This window comes from Salmo salar, chromosome ssa10 (genome assembly GCF_905237065.1).
Source record: "Salmo salar chromosome ssa10, Ssal_v3.1, whole genome shotgun sequence".
NCBI classification, from domain to species: domain Eukaryota; kingdom Metazoa; phylum Chordata; class Actinopteri; order Salmoniformes; family Salmonidae; genus Salmo; species Salmo salar.
In genome coordinates this window covers 71,017,950-71,039,835 of record NC_059451.1, presented here as the reverse complement: position 1 = coordinate 71,039,835, position 21,886 = coordinate 71,017,950, and the positions used below count along the sequence as shown (strand labels likewise).

At 42.1% G+C, this 21,886-nt stretch overlaps 1 protein-coding gene across 4 annotated transcripts; it reads right to left on the bottom strand.

Moving 5' to 3' along the window:
• Positions 1 to 5,279: 5,279 nt before the first annotated feature.
• Positions 5,280 to 20,878, bottom strand: snx1a (sorting nexin 1a). Of its 4 annotated transcripts, none has more exons than XM_014124010.2 (15): positions 20,638 to 20,878; positions 16,156 to 17,080; positions 15,347 to 15,498; positions 13,437 to 13,500; positions 12,898 to 12,941; positions 12,643 to 12,784; positions 12,318 to 12,396; positions 11,999 to 12,074; positions 11,473 to 11,586; positions 11,142 to 11,235; positions 10,750 to 10,955; positions 9,244 to 9,387; positions 7,091 to 7,171; positions 6,931 to 7,002; positions 5,280 to 6,635 (listed from the first exon to the last, which is right to left on the bottom strand). In XM_014124010.2, exons 1-15 carry the CDS (start codon positions 20,755 to 20,757, stop codon positions 6,585 to 6,587), a joined length of 2,364 nt encoding a protein of 787 aa, XP_013979485.2. In that variant the 5' UTR covers positions 20,758 to 20,878; the 3' UTR covers positions 5,280 to 6,584. The 4 variants fall into 4 exon arrangements, with proteins under 4 accessions (XP_013979485.2, XP_013979486.2, XP_013979487.2 ...); XM_014124011.2 differs by having other exon boundaries at positions 15,362 to 15,498; XM_014124012.2 differs by lacking the exon at positions 20,638 to 20,878 and adding an exon at positions 19,315 to 19,338.
• Between the last annotated feature and the right edge of the window lie 1,008 nt (positions 20,879 to 21,886).

The following is a 21,886-nucleotide window of genomic DNA, read 5'->3' as shown; positions in this document are numbered from 1 at the left end:
TTTTGAGCAGTATATTTTCCATAACCCCAAAATATTGTATTTTCAGCTGTTTGAAGCTGGTGTAAAAAACTGAAATTAAAAAATGCAAAAACAAAACTGAAAGAACGGGAAGTATAGAAATAGTGCACATAGAACAGATCTACCTCTTCTTAGCCTTGCGTTCAATGAAAGACATAACACACATTTCTAAGTGAATTGTTTCCCAAAAAGTTAAATATTGCAGCTTTAAATTGTGATTTTAAACCTAACCTTAACCACACTGATACCTAACTCTAATCTTAAATTAAGACCAAAAAGCTAATTTTTTATTTTCATGAATTTTTACCATACAGCCAATGTTGACTTTGTGGCTGTAGTAACTAGTGGAATATCCAGTCTAGTCAGCAATGATGGAAGGCAAGTAAAAAAAAACTATACTGTCAAAAATCTTAGTGTATTATGTTGGATCATTGTTCAGGGATGACAGTAATTAGTCTTCAATTTCTTAATGTATTGGATTATGTGTTCTGACTCTTATATTGGTAAAATAGTGTTATTCTATCATGTATGTATTCAAATAGCTACAGTTTTCTTAACGGAACATGTCTAATTCAGAAGTGTCAGATAGAACCTCATGGCTGAACCCAGAGTGACATTTCAGAGCCATAAGGTTCTATCCGCGATTGCACCACCCTAAAAAAACGAATTTACAAATGTCTCAGGATGTTGATACTCTGCATTTTAGGTACCTTTAAGACCTTAATGGGTTATTAAAGAGAAATTCACTACAAATCAGTTCTGAGATCTGAAAACTATATTGCACAGGTAGAACCTTATCTTCCCAAGGTAATTTCATAGGCTACACACACACACACACACACACTTTATAATGTGAAACAATATACTTATTATTGAGGATTGTGGATATAACACGAATTTGCATGTTTACACGAGTCCAATGACATTATTTTCTATGTATAGAAAATGATAAATGAGAATCACATGGTGTGACATGATATCCTGTGACTTCCTCATTCATGTATTCCTCTGCTGATTTGGGCTTATTCAATCCAAGCAGGAAATAATGCTCACATAAGCAACTCTGAGGAACAGGGCATTGTGCTGCGCTATACACTTGGTTAACCAGAAAAAAACAGAAGGCTAGAGTATAGTAGGAACAAAGATAACATTAGCTGTACCCACACAACTACTGCAGTAGAAGTCACAGCATCAGCAAACTAAAAAGAAACAGCACAAAAAGAAAGTTAGTCTCAGCTATGTGGTCATTGGCCATGTGAGGCCGGGCTTTGTATAATGGACAATCTGATCTGTTTAGAGCCTCTGAACACACACACTAATTAAAATAATATCTTCTAAAAGGCTTTATTTCACCAGAGTTCTGAGAAAAGTTATGTCCTTGAGGTGACAGTGGCTGTAAAAAATAAATTAAGTTAAAGATAAACAAGGCAAGGTTCCCGTAAAAAGATTTACAGTAAAGAACTTGGACTATAAACCCACAAGTCGTTGTTGGGAAATAATTTACCCTCAGCTTTTGTAAGACATACTGCCTGCCAAGGCCTTGTTTAGACTTGACCTGAAGTGAGTAAAGGGAAAGTTGGAGGAAAGGTATTTCTCCACCTGAATAGTCAGCTAGCTTGGGCTGCTCAGTCAATAGCCTCAGGGTTTTTTTGTATGTGCATAACCCTAATGTGATGTTGGCAGATGAGTTGCAAAGATAGACTGACGTCAACAAAACTACTCCTACAGTAAGTCTAGTTTTAGCAATTCAACCTAAAAGCAAAGGACACTGAGGCTAAAGAGGAGCTTATAAAAGTAATGTGACTAAAAACATAAGCAACAGTGAAAGTGTGAGGGCTTCAAACCAAGGATCAGTTCCCTACTAGTGTCTCGGAGTATGGTGTGTGAGCCTGAGGTCAATATAATAGCTTTATACACATCCTCTAATAGGTTAAAAGGCCCAGTGCAGTCAAAAACGTGATTACTGTGTTTTATATACAGAGTGTACAAAACATTAGGAATATGACAGACTGAAATCTATGATCCCTTATTGATGTCACCTGTTGAGCTGTCAGTTGTAGTAGAGAAGTTCCGTCGAGGAGGCAAGAAAGAGGTTGATGTGGACAAGTGGAATATTTTCACAAGGAGTCGTTTAATTGGTTTTCAGAGAAGAAATGGAAGGAAAGAGAGGAAGAAGAGGTTGAAGAGTGAGAGAGGCAGAGGTTGAGTCTTTATCTACTGAAGATGGCGGAAAAGAGGGAGGTGTGTCGAAGAAGATTGGTGTCCAGTGCAAACAGAGTGAGGGGTACGCCAGACCGAGTTCTGGAGGTGAAATGGAAGTGAAGTGAGTTAAGTGAGGTGGAAGGTGTGGTGAAAAGCTCGGAGTCCGATCCTGGCATTGATGGACATGATAAAGGAGACAGGTACAGTAGGAGCGACATTTCTGGAGAAAGTGGATCCATTTGTAGTTTCAGGGTGGGTGGGTGGGAAAGGAGTTGGGTGCAGTTGAATCAGTGAAGGTAACCTGTAGGGGTCTTGTGATATGTTTGTTTTTTCTGGCCAGATGGAGCAGGCGTGATGTGTCACTCAACTTTGGTCAACATCTGTTTCTTGTTTTGCGCTTAGGAATAGGGCGCTACTGAAAGGAGTGACTGATTTCTGGGGTAGTGTTAATTGTGGAGGTGGAGCAATTGAATTTGAAGATTGGCGTTCATGACGCCTGCCGTTTGATGCAATGCAGACCCGGTGGTGAGCGTGGTGAAACAAGAGTCACAGTCAGTCGTTTTGAGTCAGTGTCTTTTACCAATAAAGTCATGTTAGAATATATCAGTTTCTGTTAGAGATTTTCTGCTTAATCCACAGTAATGTCTCAGGTGCAACATTTATGGACAGGTTGCAGCAGTGTGTAGGAAGGAGATTCCAAGATGTGGGAAGTGTTCAGGAGGGCATAGGACAGAGGACAGAGGATTGTGTAGTTTCAATGGATAAAGTTGTGTGTGCTAACTGTAGGGGGTGTCCATTTTGCTGGGAATCAGAAGTGGCGAAAGAGGCAGGTTGAAGTGGCCAGAGTAGTGCAGAAGTTGTCGTATACTGAGGCAGTGAAGAAAGTAGAGGAGGATGGGTCAAGGGTGAGGGATCCCTGTGAGTAGATCTGTGCCAGCACAGAGGGATAGGCCAACGAGTGATATATACTTCAGTAACGTTGGCTTATTCGCATTCATAGCAATGGTTATCAACTGTACTGCATAAATCACTGAAAAGATGCTGGTAGCTGCAGAGAAGTACATTTGACTTCAGAAGATTTACAGGGTGTGTTGAGCGGTGGTGTCCGTCCTCCCAGGCCGTTGGCATGGTGCAGGAGCAGATGAGATCAAAGTAGTGGAATGGGGTAGTTGGTTTTTTTAAACTAAAAAAAATTGTATCAAAGTATAATGGATTTATATTATATTCCAGTTGGGGGCAGCAGTGCAACATATTGGATGCCAACCGCTATTAAACCTTGACTCACCCATTAAATCCACTTCAATCAGTGTAGATGAATGGGAGGAAACAGGTTAAAAATATATTTTGAAGCCTTGAGACATGGATTGTGTATGTGTGCCATTCAGAGAGTAAATGGGCAAGACACAAGATTTAAGTGCCTTTGAACGAGGTAAGATAGTAGTGGCCAGGCACACTAGTGTCAAGAACTGAAACGCTGCTGGGGTTTTCCACACACACACACACACACACACACACAAAAAAGTTTCCTGTGTGTTAATCAAGAATGGTCCACCATCCAAAAAAGGACATCCAGCCAACGTGGCACAACTGTGGGAAGCATCGGAGTCAACATGGACCAGCATCCCTGTGGAACGCTTTCGACGCCTTGTAGAGTCCATGCCCCGAAGAGTTGAGGCTGTGCAGAGGACAAAAGTGGGTGCAACTCAATATTAGGAAGGTGTTGGTCAAAAGCAACCACAGCACGGTACTTAATTGTTACCCAGAAATGATTTGATGAAGAGTTAAAATTGGACCTTTAAGACAGAACACCTGGGCCAATGCTTTACCACAGGAACACCAGAATACAGTAGCCTTTTATTAGTATTGCACATGAAGGGGACATAAATAACGGGTAATTTTACGACTTTTCTTTTTTCTTCAAACAACTTTATTTCCAATCATTTACGGCAGTTTAAAAAAAAAATATCTGGTGTCTGAGCTGCCAACTAGAATTACAAACATCCCCATTAGGTATCATATTTTGTGTAGCCATTACCGCAATTGAGTTCAAGAAGAAAGAAAAAAAACATGCTAATCCAAAATAGAGAAATGGAAATGGGATCGATTAATAGGGCTGTCATAACAAAACTATAATTTATTTGACAGCAGCATTGAGTGTGTTGGAAATTAGTCGCCTTATATGTAAAAGTAAAACATTGATTTATTTATTTCTGCCTTAACCAATGATCTGTGTCTCTCTTAGTGGTAATACATCGATGGAAGAAACGTGATCTGTGTATTTGCCTATGGTTTACATAAACATATATAAAAGAAAACTCAGTATATTGTATGCTCTAAAATAAAATGCATCCCAACAAGTTAGAAGAAGCATTTGAATTGCACTATAGAAGGGTTAGCTGACAACGTCAAACGATGCGCACGCTTCTAATGGGGCTTGTGGAGAATCGTAGGTGGCTCGTTTCATCTTGTTCTTGATACCATGTCTTGAGGTATTTTGACGTTACGTATATGCTAGATAGCTAACCAACAACTAACGATGTCATTTGAGTGCTCATCGTGCAAATGTATTCGTTTTCAATAAACATTGAAGACGAAATAAAGTTTACATGTCAACAAACTAAGCCGACCCCATCTGTTTTGCACCATAGCTGCGCACGCTTCCTTTTGTTGCAAAACAACCAGTCTATAGCATCCTCCAGGTTGCGATGGTTTACATCCCAAAATCCCATACATTGAGTCTTGCTTGTTTCTCTTGACTAGTACAATTATGATTTGTGCATCTTTAATCTTAACAGGTGTTGTTTGACCCAAGCGTCTTGAGGACCATGTTCTTAGACTAATTGATAAGCACTGAAAGACTTAGTCATATGTATATAGCCTGAACATGGCTCTAATCTGAGCCAATAAATCATGATCAACTGTTTGCCCAAGGTCCAGAAAGTTTCACCCAATCAGAATGACCAACCCAATTGTATTACTAGCTAGTCTACTGAATTAAAGACCCACTACCTTTTATTCTGGGAAAGTAACAACCTGTAACAACTCTGTTCCACAAGGAATACAGGTAGTTGATCATTTTAATGGATGTGTTCCTCATGCATCAACTGCATGCAAAGTGAAAACTACAATGCATGTTGAGAAGATTTGATTGCCCTTTATGTAGGAGTATTTCCTTGAAACAGTTTCATTTCCCCCGAAATCCGATGCCATCCAAATTAAATCACAATCTGCCATAACTGTTATATAGAGAGAGCTTCCATTGAAATGAGTAACGTGTTTTCCATGTGGAATGAAGTAAAACATTTATATATTCCCACTGTATTACCAGTGACTCGAGGTGCAGAGAGCCTACTGTAAAAGTACAGCTCACCATATACAACCGTAAGTTGCTAGACCAACTCCCAAATCTATGAGGGGTGTGTTAACAGATCAGCCTCAAGAGCCCAGACCAGCAGTACTTTTAACAGTTACTAACGTGGTTTCAACTTTTTACATTGTGAAAAATACTTATCAACCTTGGTTCTTATTTTCTTGACTTTTATTTTGGAGGGTTGATGTCATGTCCACAGTGATTGAACCGATCATGTATAATAATAATAATAAAATAAAAAGTTTGACTCAATGTAGAAATTTTACCGACTTGTGATTAAACATCTCAAGATCCTCCCAAATTATACAGGCTGAATGTGGCTCCACACGTGTCTTTGACTCAATTCCAAATGGACCCCCAGCCACAATAGCAATGTAGTAATAACACCAAGCCTTTTGGAAGACTAGGTGGATGTTCTGCGTTATTGCTTACTTCTACCCAATCCGTTATCTTGATTTTTAAGAAGTGCATGGGGAGTAGGGTGCTGGTGTTTGATTTGGAATTGGGCATTTCATTCAACAAGGTCCCCTTGAAAGCCCCAGAAACTCTGCCTAGTGGGTAATGTTTTATGTGATGGGCACTCTGTTGTGAATGATTAACAACGCTAATGTGTAAAAAAAAATCTATTGTTAATATAAGGATGTTGCACTGAGAACAATGGTTTCTCCTGTTCTGAAGTGGAAACTTATGGAATCATTAACATTGCATACACAAGTAGGACACCCAGCCCTCACACACATCCATACCATCACAAAAGAGCTAAAGTTTGTTTTCACCATTTAGAAAATATATGTGGAAGGTTAAATGAAAATATACAATTATTAATACAACAGTTAGAATGAAGCGCTATAGGTTTAGGATGATTTTAAAAAACGAATCAAATTTCCCTTTGCAGCGCACTCTCTGGTTATTTTCTTGGTTTATAGGCGAGAGGTAAAGTGTATAAAAAAAAGGCAGCCTCCTCTTCTTTCTTGCCATTGGCTGGTGGACTCCATCACGCAATTGCTTTTGCCTCTGGCAAGAATGCCTCCCAGTACTTTATCAGCTAAAAAGAGGGAGAAGTACAAGAACATTGTCACCCATGTTCCCAAAACAATTCAGATATTCTTGCCATTGGAAACGGCCTTCTAATACCAAATAACTCATGCGTTATGTCATGCATCTGACCCAGTCTTTATTTAATAGGGTCCATATTCAAAACATGTCTCAGTATGTGCTTAAATAGGATAAAATACCCCTGTCCATATGAAAGGGCTAAATGTATCCGAGATCAGCACTCATGTTCTGAGAGACTTTATGAATACAGGCCCAGGTTTACTCCAATGAGCAGACACTATTACCTGTTGCTGCGACTGTAGCAGAGACTCAAGGTATTTGACGATCTGTTTCTTGAAATCGCGGGCCTTCTCTTTCTGTTAGAAAAAATTACGACACAAGTAATACATTGTTTTTCTATTCATCTTATCCAGCACCTAACCCCCCAGAATAAAAATGTTTTACCTCAAACCTGAGCACCTCCTTGCGAACTGTAGCAGAAACTCTGTCAAACTCTCTCTCATACTGAGTCACCTTGGCCTCCCACTAAGAAAGAGAGGAGTTGAGAAAGGAGGCACATTTGGTATGTAAGCAAAGCACATTTACTTCCCTTTAGGTTACCATTTGGTTTAGCATGCTGTACAGTTGGAGTCAAATCCAGTATACACAGTGGATCCTAAGGATCAATGTTAAGAAACATTCTAGTGGTGGGCAATGGGTGAAAGGCACAATGATGCCATCACTTTTTGGAGGACTGAAAGAGGAACAGGTGCATTTGATTGGCATTAGTCAAACAGTGACTTTCGTGTCACGTGATTTATGTATGTAGAGTGAGGGAAAAAAGTATTTGATCCCCTGCTGATTTTGTACATTTGCCCACTGACAAAGAAATGATCAGTCTAATTTTAATGGTAGGTTTATTTGAACAGTGAGAGACAGAATAACAAAAGAATCCAGAAAAACACATGTCAAAAATGTTATAAAATGATTTGCATTTTAATGAAGGAAATAAGTATTTGACCCCTCTGCAAAACATGCCTTAGTAGTTGGTGGCAAAACCCTTGCTGGCAATCAGAGGTCAGACGTTTCTTGTAGTTGGCCACCAGGTTTGCACACATCTCAGGAGGGATTTTGTCACACTCCTTTGCAGATCTTCTCCAAGTCATTAAGGTTGAGGCTGACGTTTGGCAACTCGAACCTTCAGCTCCCTCCACAGATTTTCTATGGGATTAAGGTCTGAAGACTGGCTTGTCCACTCCAGGACCTTAATGTGCTTCTTCTTGAGCCACTCCTTTGTTGCCTTGGCCGTGTGTTTTGGGTCATTGTCATGCTGGATTACCCATCCACGACCCATTTTCAATGCCCTGGCTGAGGGAAGGAGGTTCTCACCCAAGATTTGACAGTACATGGCCCCGTCCATCGTCCCTTTGATGCGGTGAAGTTGTCCTGTCCCCTTAGCAGAAAAACACTCCCAAAGCATGTTTCCACCTCCGTGTTTGACGGTGGGGGATGGTGTTCTTGTGGTCATAGGCAGCATTCCTCCTCCTCCAAACACAGCGAGTTGAGTTGATGCCAAAGAGCTCCATTTTGGTCTCATCTGACCACAACACTTACACCCAGTTGTCCTCTGAATCATTCAGATGTTCATTGGCAAACTTCAGACGGGCATGTATATGTGCTTTCTTGAGCAGGGGGACCTTGCGGGTGCTGCAGGATTTCAGTCCTTCACGGCGTAGTGTGTTACCAATTGTTTTCTTGGTGACTATGGTCCCAGCTGCCTTGAGATCATTGACAAGATCCTCCCGTGTAGTTCTGGGCTGATTCCTCACCGTTCTCATGATCATTGCAACTCCACGAGGTGAGATCTTGCATGGAGCCCCAGGCCGAGGGATATTGACAGTTATTTTGTGTTTCTTCCATTTGCGAATAATCGCACCAACTGTTGTCACCTTCTCACCAAGCTGCTTGGCGATGGTCTTGTAGCCCATTCCAGCCTTGTGTAGGTCTACAATCTTATCCCTGACATCCTTGGAGAGCTCTTTGGTCTTGGCCATGGTGGAGAGTTTGGAATCTGATTGATTGCTTCTGTGGACAGGTGTCTTTTATACAGGTAACAAACTGAGATTAGGAGCACTCCCTTTAAGAGTGTGCTCCTAATCTCAGCTCGTTACCTGTATAAAAAGACACCTGGGAGCCAGAAATCTTTCTGATTGAGAGGGTGTCAAATACTTATTTCCCTCATTAAAATGCAACTCATTTTATAACATTTTTGACATGTGTTTTTCTGGATTTTTTTGTTGTTATTCTGTCTCTCACTGTTCAAATAAACCTACCATTAAAATTATAGACTGATCATTTCTTTGTCAGTGGGCAAACGTACAAAATCAGCAGGGGATCAAATACTTTTTTCCCCCCTCACTGTACTTGGTCTGGTTGCAACAGAACTTCCTGACCGTGTGTTTAAGTCTGAGAAAATAGGGCACGATTCAGAATGCTTTACGACGGAAAATCCAATTAGACACTCCTAATACAATTTTTATGTATTCCCTCCCTTTTCTTCCATTTGGTGCCTAATGAACACAACCCTGAGAGACAGAAGGTATTGGGCAGCGCTCTACCTCAGTGATGTCATCCTTGGCCTGCTGCAGCTTGTCAGGCTTGTTGGCCCACAGCAGCTTGGCCTCTGTCTCCCTCTTTTTCTGCAGCATGTTCTGAGCATCCTGCCAGCGCTGCCACGTCTTCATCCGCTGGTCAAAGGAGGCCTGAGGACAGAAACGCACACCGTTAAACGGTCTCATCTCAGGGTGACAGTTATATTATGGTGCGTTGCCTATAGCTGCGTCTGAAAACGTTGCTCTTATTAGGGCTGTGGCAGTCATTACATTTTGTCAGCCAAGTTATTGTCATGCAAAAGACTGACGGTTTCACGATAATTGACAAGCATGTTTAGCATCACCAGGCCTCCACACATGCATGCCTTTGGAACATCTACATTTAAAAAAAGTAATATACACACCATCAGAAAAAATACATTTATTTTTGTCAGGTCTAAAGAAACACGAAGAGAATGTATTTCAGAAGAACATAATGAGTTAGCCTACTGCATGTTATCTGGCTACGCTCCATGTCATAGGTCTGTTAAGAAATGCTTAAAGTCCCGTGCCATTATTGTATACGGAACAAAAATATAAAAACACAACTTGCAACAATTTCAAAGATTTTGCTGAGTTACAGTTCATAAAGGAAATCAGTCAATTGAAATAACTTCAATAGGCCCTAATCTATGGATTTCCCATAACTGGGCACTGGGGAGCCAGGCCCAGGCCCAGCCAATCAGAATTAGTTTTTCCCCCACAAAAAGGCTTTATTTACAGACAGAAATACTCCTCAGCTAGATTTAGAGGTATTTGGCAACTTTAGTTGTGAATGATACGAACCTTAATGTCTTTAGAAATCAAAACATATGGGCTGCCTGATGCGACTATAGGCTATTGATGATTTGAGAAAGTTTGGAAAAAAGCTTGCGCTCCGTTCCTTGCCTCAGCTGTTCTCTCATCAAGTGATCATATTTTCACCCAATTTAATATGTCATTTGTTTGTTAGGCTTTGAAACATCCACAACGACCATGTTTTACACTGTTTCAACCTGCTGTTAAACATCAGTGAGGTAAGTTTTGAAATCATGTTTTGATAAGTGTTTGATGTTATTTTCGATTGCATTTGCATTGATGTCAGAGTGGTTAGAGGGACAATAGAGCAAAAATTACCAGGTCATTAGGACCTGATGGTCATTAGCAAGTTGGGTACTACCAACATGTCCAGAATGCATAAGAGGAGATTACCGTGACTCCACGGTCACATGGAATTTTACTACGGTCATGTCACGACTGCCGGTGTCGTGGTAATACGGTCACCGCAACAACTCTAGTCATAGTCAAATTGCTTCCTCCGTCCTTGTTTCCTCAATACCTCACTCTCAAAGCGCACTTACCTCCGACCTCTTCCTCCAATGTACTTTGAGAAAGGGGAAAGAAGTGGAGGAAAAAAGGACGAGGAAACAAGGATTTAACAGCTTGTAACATTGTCAGACTCAGCCTGTGTTATGCCATTGACTCTGTAGGTACCCGGACAGATCCCAGCAGGCGGATGTAGTCGGCAAGCAGCTCGGCGAAGCAGAACGAGTCGCTGGCTGCCTGCTCTTGGTGCAGCTGCTCCATCTTGTCCTCCACCTCGGCCAGCTGGGAGAGGGCTCTGGACAGGGCCGTGTTGTCCTCCGAGCTGCCCAGCATGGCCACGCTCTTGGCAAAGCCCCCCGTGTTTACCGACAACTCTGGGGGAAGTAGAGCGGGGGAGTTAAGCATGTGCCGCTTAAAGCCTATTGTGTGTGTGTAGTTTGGTGGGAAAAAGAGACAGCAAGAAGACATTTCCATTCCACACACAGACAATAGGTGGCCATGCACTGCTTATAGCCTTGTGTGTCTGTCCGATAAAACACTTGTATTCCATTGTACCGTACCTTTCCTGTGTCCGACCAGAGAGTCCACCATGATGTGGAGCTTCCTCAGCTGCTGGTCCTCAGCCTCCACTTCCTGCAGTTTCTCCTCAAACCACTGGTAACACAGCATGACACAGGCAACCGCACATTAGAGCCGCAACGGTTGTATCTATTGTGCAAGATAGTGGGTGCATTCGTTTTAGTGACGCTGGGTCCATTCGCCTGGGTGGGTGGAGATTTCACTTTAAAATAAGCACACTCCGCCACTGGGGCCACGGGCGAGGTAAAATGAACGCACCCAGTCAAACGGAGACTGTGTGTGTGTCACAGTGGTCAGTGGAGGGAGACTCACCACATCCGACTCGTCCATCTTTATGGTCATCTTGCTGAGGGAGTCTGTAGCCCTGTTGATCATCTTCAGGAAGCCGGCGCCGCTCAGAGCCTGGGTGTTGTGAGCCCTGGGCATCTACAACACACACAAACCTTAAGAGTCACATCAGGGTCGCATTCATTAGTGCACAACGTAGCAAAACGCTTTGCAGTCAGGTCTCTTGTAGTCAATTCAGGCAGTCAATTGACATGGCTACAAATTGACGTATGGAAAAATCCTAATTGAAAATGGACGGCGCTCTGAAATTCTTGAATCAGACCCCAACCCTGATGCACACATGGATGACAAGTCTGAACAATTTGGGATAATATATCACTTAGCGTGTGAAAATGTAACAGAAAGCCTGTCAAGCATTTTAACAGAAAATAGGACAGCAGGGTCCTGAGACATTAAATGGGTCAAGTGCAGGGCAAGCACCCCTTGTGTGTGTGGATAGACAAACAGTATCTTTGTGTGAGGGTGGTGCACGCACACACGCCGAGCTTACATCGTCTCTCTCCAAGAATTCTCTGACATCAGGGTCTTGCAGCAGCGATGGGTGGAACACCACTCTCTGCAGATACCTTTTGGGATGACAAAACCAAACAAATTAAACATTTCACTACAGTTACATTGGAGTCATTTAGTCCGAACTTCTAATTGACCTCCCAACCTTTTTGCATACTACCTTGACAAACCAAGTCCCTATGCAATGGCTCATTAAAATGTGCTCATCTGCAAGTTATACTATCACGGTTCCAAGTCTGCTGCTACCCATCACCGTTTTGCTAATACAGGAAACCTCAAGAGGAAAGCCCATACGGTACCTCTCCAGAGCCGCCCTCCTCCTCTCCACAAACTCAGCCGACGAGTTGTCCTCTTTTCCCACTTTGACTTTAGTCATGCCTGTTCGAAACATGACAAATCAATTAGGCTAAAACACACACACGTCAAAACCAGGACAAACACATCAATAGGTCAAAGACCCACAAACCAAAATTGATCCTTTGGCAAGTCCTGCCCCCTGTAGCTACTATTGTCATTTAGGGTATTAGTGGAAAATGCATGGCTCCCATTGAGAAACGATGAATGATTTGCTGCCTAAAGCGACATTAACCCAAGGTATCCAATTATGCGTATACTATAGATTACCCATAATGCTCTTCTCAGGCGGCGGGGGCACAATATAGCCGTTGAGCGTGTGTTTATCCGAGAGCTTCTCGTAGAGGCCTAAGAAGTCACTGAAACGCCGGCGCACTGTGAACGTCTTACTGCGGAACATGGGCAGTGTGGTCTAAAAGAGAGAGGAGTGGAGACGCAAAGTGTTAGCTAAGGGGTAAAGAAGACACTGAACTGGAGAAGGCAAAATGTTTTTAGAAAATGTTTCATTGATTGCAGTGATATCACCTGTGTGGAGACTTTGTAGGCCATGTAAGCGTTCATGCCATCCCCTGTAGAATGAAAGACAATTATTAACTGACCAATTATAATAAGGGGTTAAACCAACAGCAGTTTTAAACTTCTTGGTTTGACCCCTTTTATTGTTGTATGTTACTTTTGTTAAAAAAAAATATGACCTTCACGTATTGCATTGATATGGGTAGTTTGGTAGCGATCATAAGCAGAGAAACAGAAGGGTATACTTTATACTGTACTGGAGGACACCCACTAAAAATTACAATATCTTTACCATGAACGAACTAGAAAATGTCAGTCTTTAGAAAAGCAGTTGGCAGGAAGAACCAATCAGATCTACAGCTCTATTGCTGGCTACGCCCTTCACTCTCACTTCAGAGAAAGGAAGGAGAGGATCCAGGAAAAGAGAAGCAGCAGACATTGAGAGAAAGAGGAAGCTGTTTATTTTTTATGACAACACTGATGCAGGGTTCATCATAATAGGTGTCATTTTCACAAAAGGAAGAAAACTGAAATATAGTGAAACTCACCAACTTTCTCTGGATTGGTTATTGAGATATTCAGCTCAAATTTGTCCTCAACCTCCTCTTCCAACTGCATATAGTAGAGACAAAATGGTCATTCAAATCAGTCAATGGCCATTATCTGAAATGTTTTAGTAATGATGTATTGTTGGACACAGACAATTTAGAAAATAACTATACTGAACACAAATATAAAATGCAACATATATTTAAAAAAAAGTGTTGGTTCCATGTTTCATGAGCTGAAATATGATGCCAGACATTTCAGGGACAAATTTGTTAGTGAGCATTTCTCCTTTGCCAAGATAATCCATCCACCTGACAGTTGTGGCATATTAAGAATCTGATTAAACAACATGATCATTACACAGGTGCACCTTGTGCTGGGGACAATAAAAGGCCATTAAAATGTACAATTTTGTCACAACAATGCCACAGATGTCAACTTTGCACAGCTATTAGAGGAGTGGGACAACATTCCACAATCAACAGCCTGATCAACTCTATGCGAAGAGGATGTGTCACGCTGCATGAGGCAAATGGTGGTCACACCAGATACTGACTGGTTGTCTGATCCACAACACTACTTTTACATTTTTTATTTATTTTATCCTGTTACCAACAGATGGATATCTGTATTCCCAGTCATGTGAAATCCATAGGGCCTAATTAAATGCATTGCAAATGACTGGTTTCCTTATAACTGGTACTGTACATACACACATCTAAATACATTTTCCTTTACTTTCTAATCCTACCACCCCTCCCCAAATTGGAGAAAACTAGTGAACAACAACTCTTAAGCTTCTACTTCCAGCTTTTTTTTTTTTAAATAAATAAAATATATTTACATACATACACATTCTATTTTACAACAGTTATATTTTTTTGATTTACTCATGTCCTTCCTCTAACCTCAACCTCTCCAATCTATTTCTTTCACAAAAGTTCTGAACCTATATAAGTTTTACGGACACAGTATGTTTTACATTAGTTAGCTTGTTGTTATTAGTTCCTCCCTTCAGCTCCATTCAACTCCTCCCATCTATCTCTTAACACCATCCATATTGGATTTCTATTTGCCTTGTATTTGTCAACTGGGCTGTGATGTTTCACAAACATTCTGAACCTTACTTTACTACATTTCTACAGATTGTAAATTATTAAAGTATATTATTGATTGATTGACTTTTCAGATCACCCAGTAGTGCTATCTGCAGAGTTAGCGCCAGGTAAATGTTGCAATTCTTCAGCCATTCCTGGACCAGTGACCAAAAATAAGCTACATATGGACAGTACTGTCTCTTCGCAGCAAACTCTGCAGAGCTGGGAAGGTTGTATATATATATATATATATATCCTTCCCGCACACATAGATAAAGAATTTAAATAGAACAATTTGAAGTTTAGAAAAATTCCCCATTCAGTTTCACTCGTGACCCCCCCCCCCCCCCAATACCTTGCGACCCCACTTTGAGAACCACTGCGCTAGCTCACACGACCTGTGCCGATTTGACAGTTTGATGGTCCAATCAGAGGACCGAGTGTGCGTTTCACTAGCAGATTTTGTTTTGCAAGTGGGATGCTGCGGCTACTGTCTTGATGTGTGTAGAGTAATCCACGGAGACTCAAGTCTGAAGTTAATTTATATCATGTCGAGTATCAAGTGAAATTTGTGACGAGTTCACACCTCTTCCAAATATACACTTAACTGAGTCAATTGACATAACCAAGGTGGTGGAAGAAAAGCATGTACAGCTGTATTTTGAGTGACCTTTCAATTAAATTGTACAACACTGAATACCCATGTTGGGATGCTCTGTGGGAGTGAACACATGTGAATGAGCAGTTAAAACCCCTTAAGGTCACGGAAATCGAATTAACATAATTCCGGTTTAGTTAGTTCTGTACCGTACTGTAATGTACTGTACCTCCTCCAGGGTCTTGGGTTGCGGTTTGGAAGCACTTGCTGAGACTGAGGGAGCAGGGGCAGACGCAGAGGGTTTGGCTGCCTCTTTCTTTTTTCTGTCATTCCTAGGGCTGTCCAGAGACAGCTCTACGGTGGCTTCTGAAAGAGGGGAGCAGAAGAAAAAAAGAGAGCGATGAGGGTAGTAAGACTAAAAGTTCATGGTATTGGAGACAGTCACGCTTTTTCAAATTTAAGTTAATTGGAGTCAATTCCCACATTTCCAATTTACCCCAAACCTGTTTATTTTCTTTGCATCGGTACTCTACCTGTCGAACATGCTGGTTGGCACAAACTCACTCAACGGTCTGGAAGATCTGACTACAATAGAGGCACTGTCTCTGTCAGGGAATAGTGACAACAAGCACTCTTCTTCCAGACTAAATACTATTGTCAATATTTTCTGAGACTGTGGTGGAAAAGCCAATGGGAGAATCAATTGAAGATTTGACTGATATTTCACTCCAGTCTTTTGGTCAGGTGAGTGTGTGTGAGTCCACGTGAGAGGGGCCACATTCCTCATGATCAACACCAGGAAAGTACTACTCTGTCTGTTTATTAATGTGAGTGAGGGGTCAGCAAAGGACACTCCTGTTCCAGCCTTCCTCTTCCTAACGGCACAACGCTGAGACAGCAGTTTCCTTATCAGCCCTAATGGCAAGCACATACACACAGTTTTTGTTCATTTCACTGCTTGTTTCAAGCCCTCAGCAAATATAGCACATTACAATGTATGATTAATAATCTGTAAATTCTTACCTGCAAATATATCAGGTTCCTCCTCATCGGAGTGGACTCCGTTGGTCTTGGAGTTGACGGAATTAGTATTGACTGCACTAGGGAGAGAAGTGATGGCCTCCTCAGTGAATATATCAGTGGGGTCCTCATTGTAGTTGTCACTCAGAGGACCGCAGACATTGCTAGCTTTGGCCACTGGTGCAAGTGCTTCTTTGAAGACATCATTCTGAGGTTTCTTCAAGGCCTCACCCAGTGGTTCACTGAAGAGATCCTCATCAGGTTCGTCGAAGATGCTAGTTTGTTGTTGCTTGGCGGTGTTACTCTGTCGTGGTTCAGCGAAAAGTTCGCTAGGCTCATCGTCAAAGAGGTCGCTCGGTGGCTCCTGGGTCATCACAGCAACCGGTGTTTTGACTTCACTGAGTGGAGCGTCATTGATAATGTCAGCCAATGGGTCGATGTCCGGTTTGGGAGGCTCCTTTAAGTCGTCGCTTGCTGGTTCCATAAGGAGGTCCACCGTTGGAGCACTAGATGCCTTGCTTGCTGGTTCCATAAGGAGGTCCACCATTGGAGCACTAGATGCCTTGCTTGCTGGTTCCATAAGGAGGTCCACCATTGGAGCACTAGATCCCTCGCTTGCTGGTTCCATAAGGAGCTCCACCATTGGAGCACTAGATCCCTCGCTTTCTGGTTCCATAAGGAGGTCCACCATTGGAGCACTAGATGCCTCGCTTTCTGGTTCCATAAGGAGGTCCACCATTGGAGCACTAGATCCCTCGCTTGCTGGTTCCATAAGAAGGTCCACCATTGGCGCACTAGATGCCTCGCTTGCTGGTACACTAAGGATGTCCATCACTGGAGCACTAGATGCTTCACTCAGTGGTTTGGTTGAACTTGCGATGTCACTTGCAGACAGCGAAGGGTCCATCTTTATCTCCAATGGGTTATCCTGGAGATGAAGAAAGAACAGCATTTCTAAAATCATGCAAATAAGCAAGGTTGCAGCAGCAACAAAGACACGTCTCCATCACATTTTACAATTGATTTAACATCCATGTGAATTCCACCCAAACTACATTATAAGAGTCAAAGTGATTTAAAACAAATACAAATAATTATTCCACATCAAAATGAGTCTAACTGCACAGGAGAAATAGAGAACTTACCAGGAATAACACAAAACGTCTGCCAGGTCTACACAGATAAACACGTCTCCCACAACTAAGAGGAGGAATTCAATGTTTTTCAGGAATCAAATATTGCGTTCAGAAGCCAGATTGAAGAATTCAAACTTGGGTTCTATGGAAAACTTCCTGGTAGTGAGCATGTGGCCACATCTGAGACTCACATGACTGGAGGCTGAGCTTTAGCCTCCCTTCCTGTACTTTTACAGCAATATGAGGTTCACTTGACATGTGCAAACTCCAGGGTGTGACCTATACTCAAACTTGCCTTGCCCTCCTACACCCTGAGTGAGTAATTTAGCTGACAAAGCTGTTGGGTTCACCGACAGAGATTTTTAGAAACGTTTGCACAAGAATCTAAAACAGGGGAGCTTTGGAGCAGGTAGGGCCAGTTCACGCCAAATGAAAGCTTTTCAAATGTTTTCAGGAAAGTACTCTACTGTCAGGATAAATCCACATCATGGGTTGTGTAGATCATGGGTTGTCTTACGAGCGAGTGGGCGGGGGGTGTCACAGCACTTAGAATGCAGCTATAAACTATGTAGGCACGTGCTTATCTAACATCTTATTCTAAAAAACCATGGGCATTAATAAGGAGTTGATTCCCCTTTGCTGCTATAGCAGCCTCTACTCTTCTGTGGATATTGGAACATTGCTGCGGGGATTTGCATCCATTCTGCAACAAGAGCATTAGTGAGGTTGGGCACTAATGTTGGGCGATTAGGCCTGGCTCGCAGTGGGCGTTTCAATTCACCCCAAAGGTGTTCGATGGGGTGGCGGTCTGTGCAGGCCAGTCAAGTTCTTCCACACCGATCTCGACAAACCCTTTCACTTAATTTCAGTCACAGGAAATATTAACGCTACAGCATACAATGACGATTCTGTGTTTCTACCTTTGTGAGAACAGTTTGGGGAAGGCCCTTTCCATGAAAAACATCCCCAGACCATTATTCCTCATCCACCAAACTTTACAGTTGGCATTGGGGCAGGTAGCATTCTCCTGGCATCCGCCAAACCCATATTCATCCGTTGGACTGCCAGATGGTGAAGCATGATTCCTCACTCCAGAGAACACATTTCTACTGCACCAATCCAGCCGCCGCTTGGCTGTGCACGTGATGATGTGCGGCTGCTCGGCCATAGAAACCCATTTCATGAAGCTGCTGACGAACAGTTCTTGTGCTGACATCACAATTGCAACGCCATGGTCCTTCTACACACAGATACATATAAACAGGGGTCTCGTGTGGGGTCTCGTGTGGCTCAGTTGGTAGAGCATGGTGTTTGCAACGCCTGGGTTGTGGGTTCAATTCCCACAGGGGACCAGTACGAAAGAAAAAATATATATATGAAATGTATTCACTACTGTAAGTCGCTCTGGATAAGAGCATCTGCTAAATGACTAAAATGTAAAACACACACACATACATGCATACACACAGTCAGTCTGCACATACTTGGCCAAATCCTTTATAAATTCTTACATTGAAGTAGTTTGGGGAGGAAAGCTCTTACAGCGTCTTACATAACCAAGCTTAAAGTTTACAGCTTCACATGCATTGGTATTTGCACTTAATCAAAAAGCATTTTACAGCTTCACATGCATTGGTATTTGCACTTAATCAAAAAGCATTTTACAGCTTCACATGCGTTGGTATTTGCTCTTAATCAAAAAGCAACAGGACCGACAGACTTCCGTTTTCTCCATTCACCCAGCAGGTCAGACAGGCACCAACCACACCAGGAATTCTTTTCAGGTATTCAACCTGAACATCTGTCGTCACCACTGAGATGATTCCTTTGAAGGGTGCTCTACTCCAAAGTTCAAAACTTCTATTGTCCGGATTCTTTGAGGCCCACTGCAATATTCCTCTGTTCCACAGAAATACAATTAATCAAAAACCAGATCACTCCTGGTCACTGACAGTCTACACTTTTCCTAACGCATTCTTCACAATTTCCAACATCTCAAACCGGTCTCCCACATACGCATCCTTACCAAACGCATCCCAACAAGAAGTGATTCATCATTTCATACACGCATCCTCCACTCCATTTTTAGACTATTTCCTTGTTGTTCCAGTTTTCGATACTACTGTTGTCCATTCGTCTTCACCAACTTTGCTCGACGCGCTGCTTGATTCGATCTCAGCAGCCACTTCCGCTACCTTCAGATTCCGAGTGTTTTTTTGAGCCACGTTAGTTTTAATAGGACATGCAACCTCATCTCTCGTGCAATTGATTTCAACGTGATAATTGATTGTTTTGTCAATGTTGCGTTTCTGTTTAGGTGACCACCGTAACAAAGCGCAAATGGTTAAGGACTTGGACACTTAAAAAAATGTTTTGCCATCGGGTTATTTATAATTAGGTCTTGTCAACCCGATGCAGCTACAGCATCATTTTCAACTTAAGTTTTAGGTATAGAAAAAAAATACTTTTGTACTCAGGTAAACACTGCTGAATTAGTCCAAAACGTGCTGTGATTTATTTATTTTGATGATATACCTGTAAATCCCCAAAAAGGGTTTGCCCTGCCTATTGATCAAGGTACAGTACTGCATCTTCTTCCCCGGGGACTTTTGTAAGAGCCACAAAGCTTGCGTTTATTGCGGTACGGTTTTGCAAACATAAGGAACGCATCTTTCATATCAGCGAGAAATAATGTTTAACTAAAAAAAATGTATTACTACACACCTTTATAGAGTTAGGGCTAGTGTTCCCACACCGCCATATCTCCACGTTACAGCGCGTGTTTAGGGAAGACCGCTAATTAGCACAAGTGGTCGTCTATCTAGCATGCTCCGAACGCCTACCTGTGTGTGGAAGGCCGCCAGAAACGTGTTGTGACTGAAAAATACTTCTGGCTGCAACTGTAATAGCAGGTTTAAAATAGTCTATTTGTGAAATTATTTTGATGTGATTTGAAAGTAAAGGGCTTTATGTTTCTAGAACCGTATCGCAATTGAACATCGAGTGACGTTTATATGGAGTATTTGGCTGTTTTGGCTGCCAGAGCCAGTCTACCTCTGAAAATAACATGTATTTGGACCTGAAGGAGTAAGTTACCGTTAACTGTAGGACACGCCATACTCGGGGTTAACGTTAGCTGCTCCGGAGACGAGAGCACTAGCCAGTTAATGCATATCCGGCTAGTTAGCTAACTAATAGCTTCGTGTCAATGAACCCAATGGATTTCACAGGCCCTTGTTAGCAATGTTTGGCAGCTACAGTAGCTAGCTACTTCGATAACAACCCTGGGAGTGCCGAGTTTTCTAGACAAAATAATAACGTTAGTAAGAAATCAACAACAGACACTCACTGCGCCAAGAAAAATGTCTTCTCCGTCATCACTGTCTTGGTCTCCAACTTCGTCAGGCTCCGGTTCCAGGTCCTCGGGAAAGGGAGGGGGACTACGCTCTGAACTGGTCGCCATCTTCATTCAACGCAAACAGACAGACAGCATCATATAAAACTTTTGAGACTGAGGGGAGGCAGAAAAAAATAACACCACCTACCGGCTCAAACAATAGTGTGCAAGTGCAACCCACAATTCGGGGCATTCCTGCATCTGCAGGAACGCCTCCCTCGCCGAGTATCCAATTGGTTCCTTCATGAACATCCCCCCTCGAGTATCCCATTGGTCCTGCATGGACGCCCCAGCACCGCTTGGGTTCCTGCAAGAGTATTCTTCAAATGTCATTGCTCTTAATTGAGCATTTCATTAAAATGTCAATGTATTCAAATAAGCAATTGCAGACCGCCATTTTTAACCTTTATTTAACTATGCAAGTCAGTTAAAAACAAATTCTTATTTATAATGACGGCCTACCCTGGCCAAACCCGGACGACGCTGGGCCAATTGTGCGCAGCCCTATGGGACTCCCAATCATGGCCAGATACAACCTGTGATACAGCCTGGAATCAAACCAGGGACTGTAGTGACGCCTCTTGCACTGAGATGCAGTGCCTTAGACCGCTGCGCCACTCGGGAGCCCAACACAATACAAAGAACAGTGGTTCTCAACTGGTCTTGCCTTGGGACCTAAATTGAACCAGGTTGTCTCAGTCGTGACCCAACATTCGCACCGCGAAAAATATTCGCCAAAATACAATCTGGAAAACTATTTTAATGCTATATTGATGGTAAATGTAGCAACTCTTTCATTGCCAATAATAACATTTTGCCCATATTCTTGACGAAGAATCAACCAAAATAGCTGTATTGAAAATCCTATGATTGAACAAAAATTTATCTGAGATTAAATTATTCAAAAATGTTAATGCATTATAATTTCTACACACTTTCTACCTGGTTTAAGTCATTTAGGTTCAGACTGAAGTATTTTTTCATTGTAAAAAAAAAGAAGTAATTTATTATTTTCTTTTTTTACTCAGACACCCGCAACCCATTCAAAACCTCGACCCACCAGTTGAGAATCACTGCCATAGAAGAAGGCCAACCAGGTCCGTGTGACACTGACCCAGTGGCGAGAGAGGTGAAACAGAATGTCTGTCTGTCCTTTTGAGTTTTGATGCTGAGTCGTTACCCAACAAAGTAATGTTAGTAA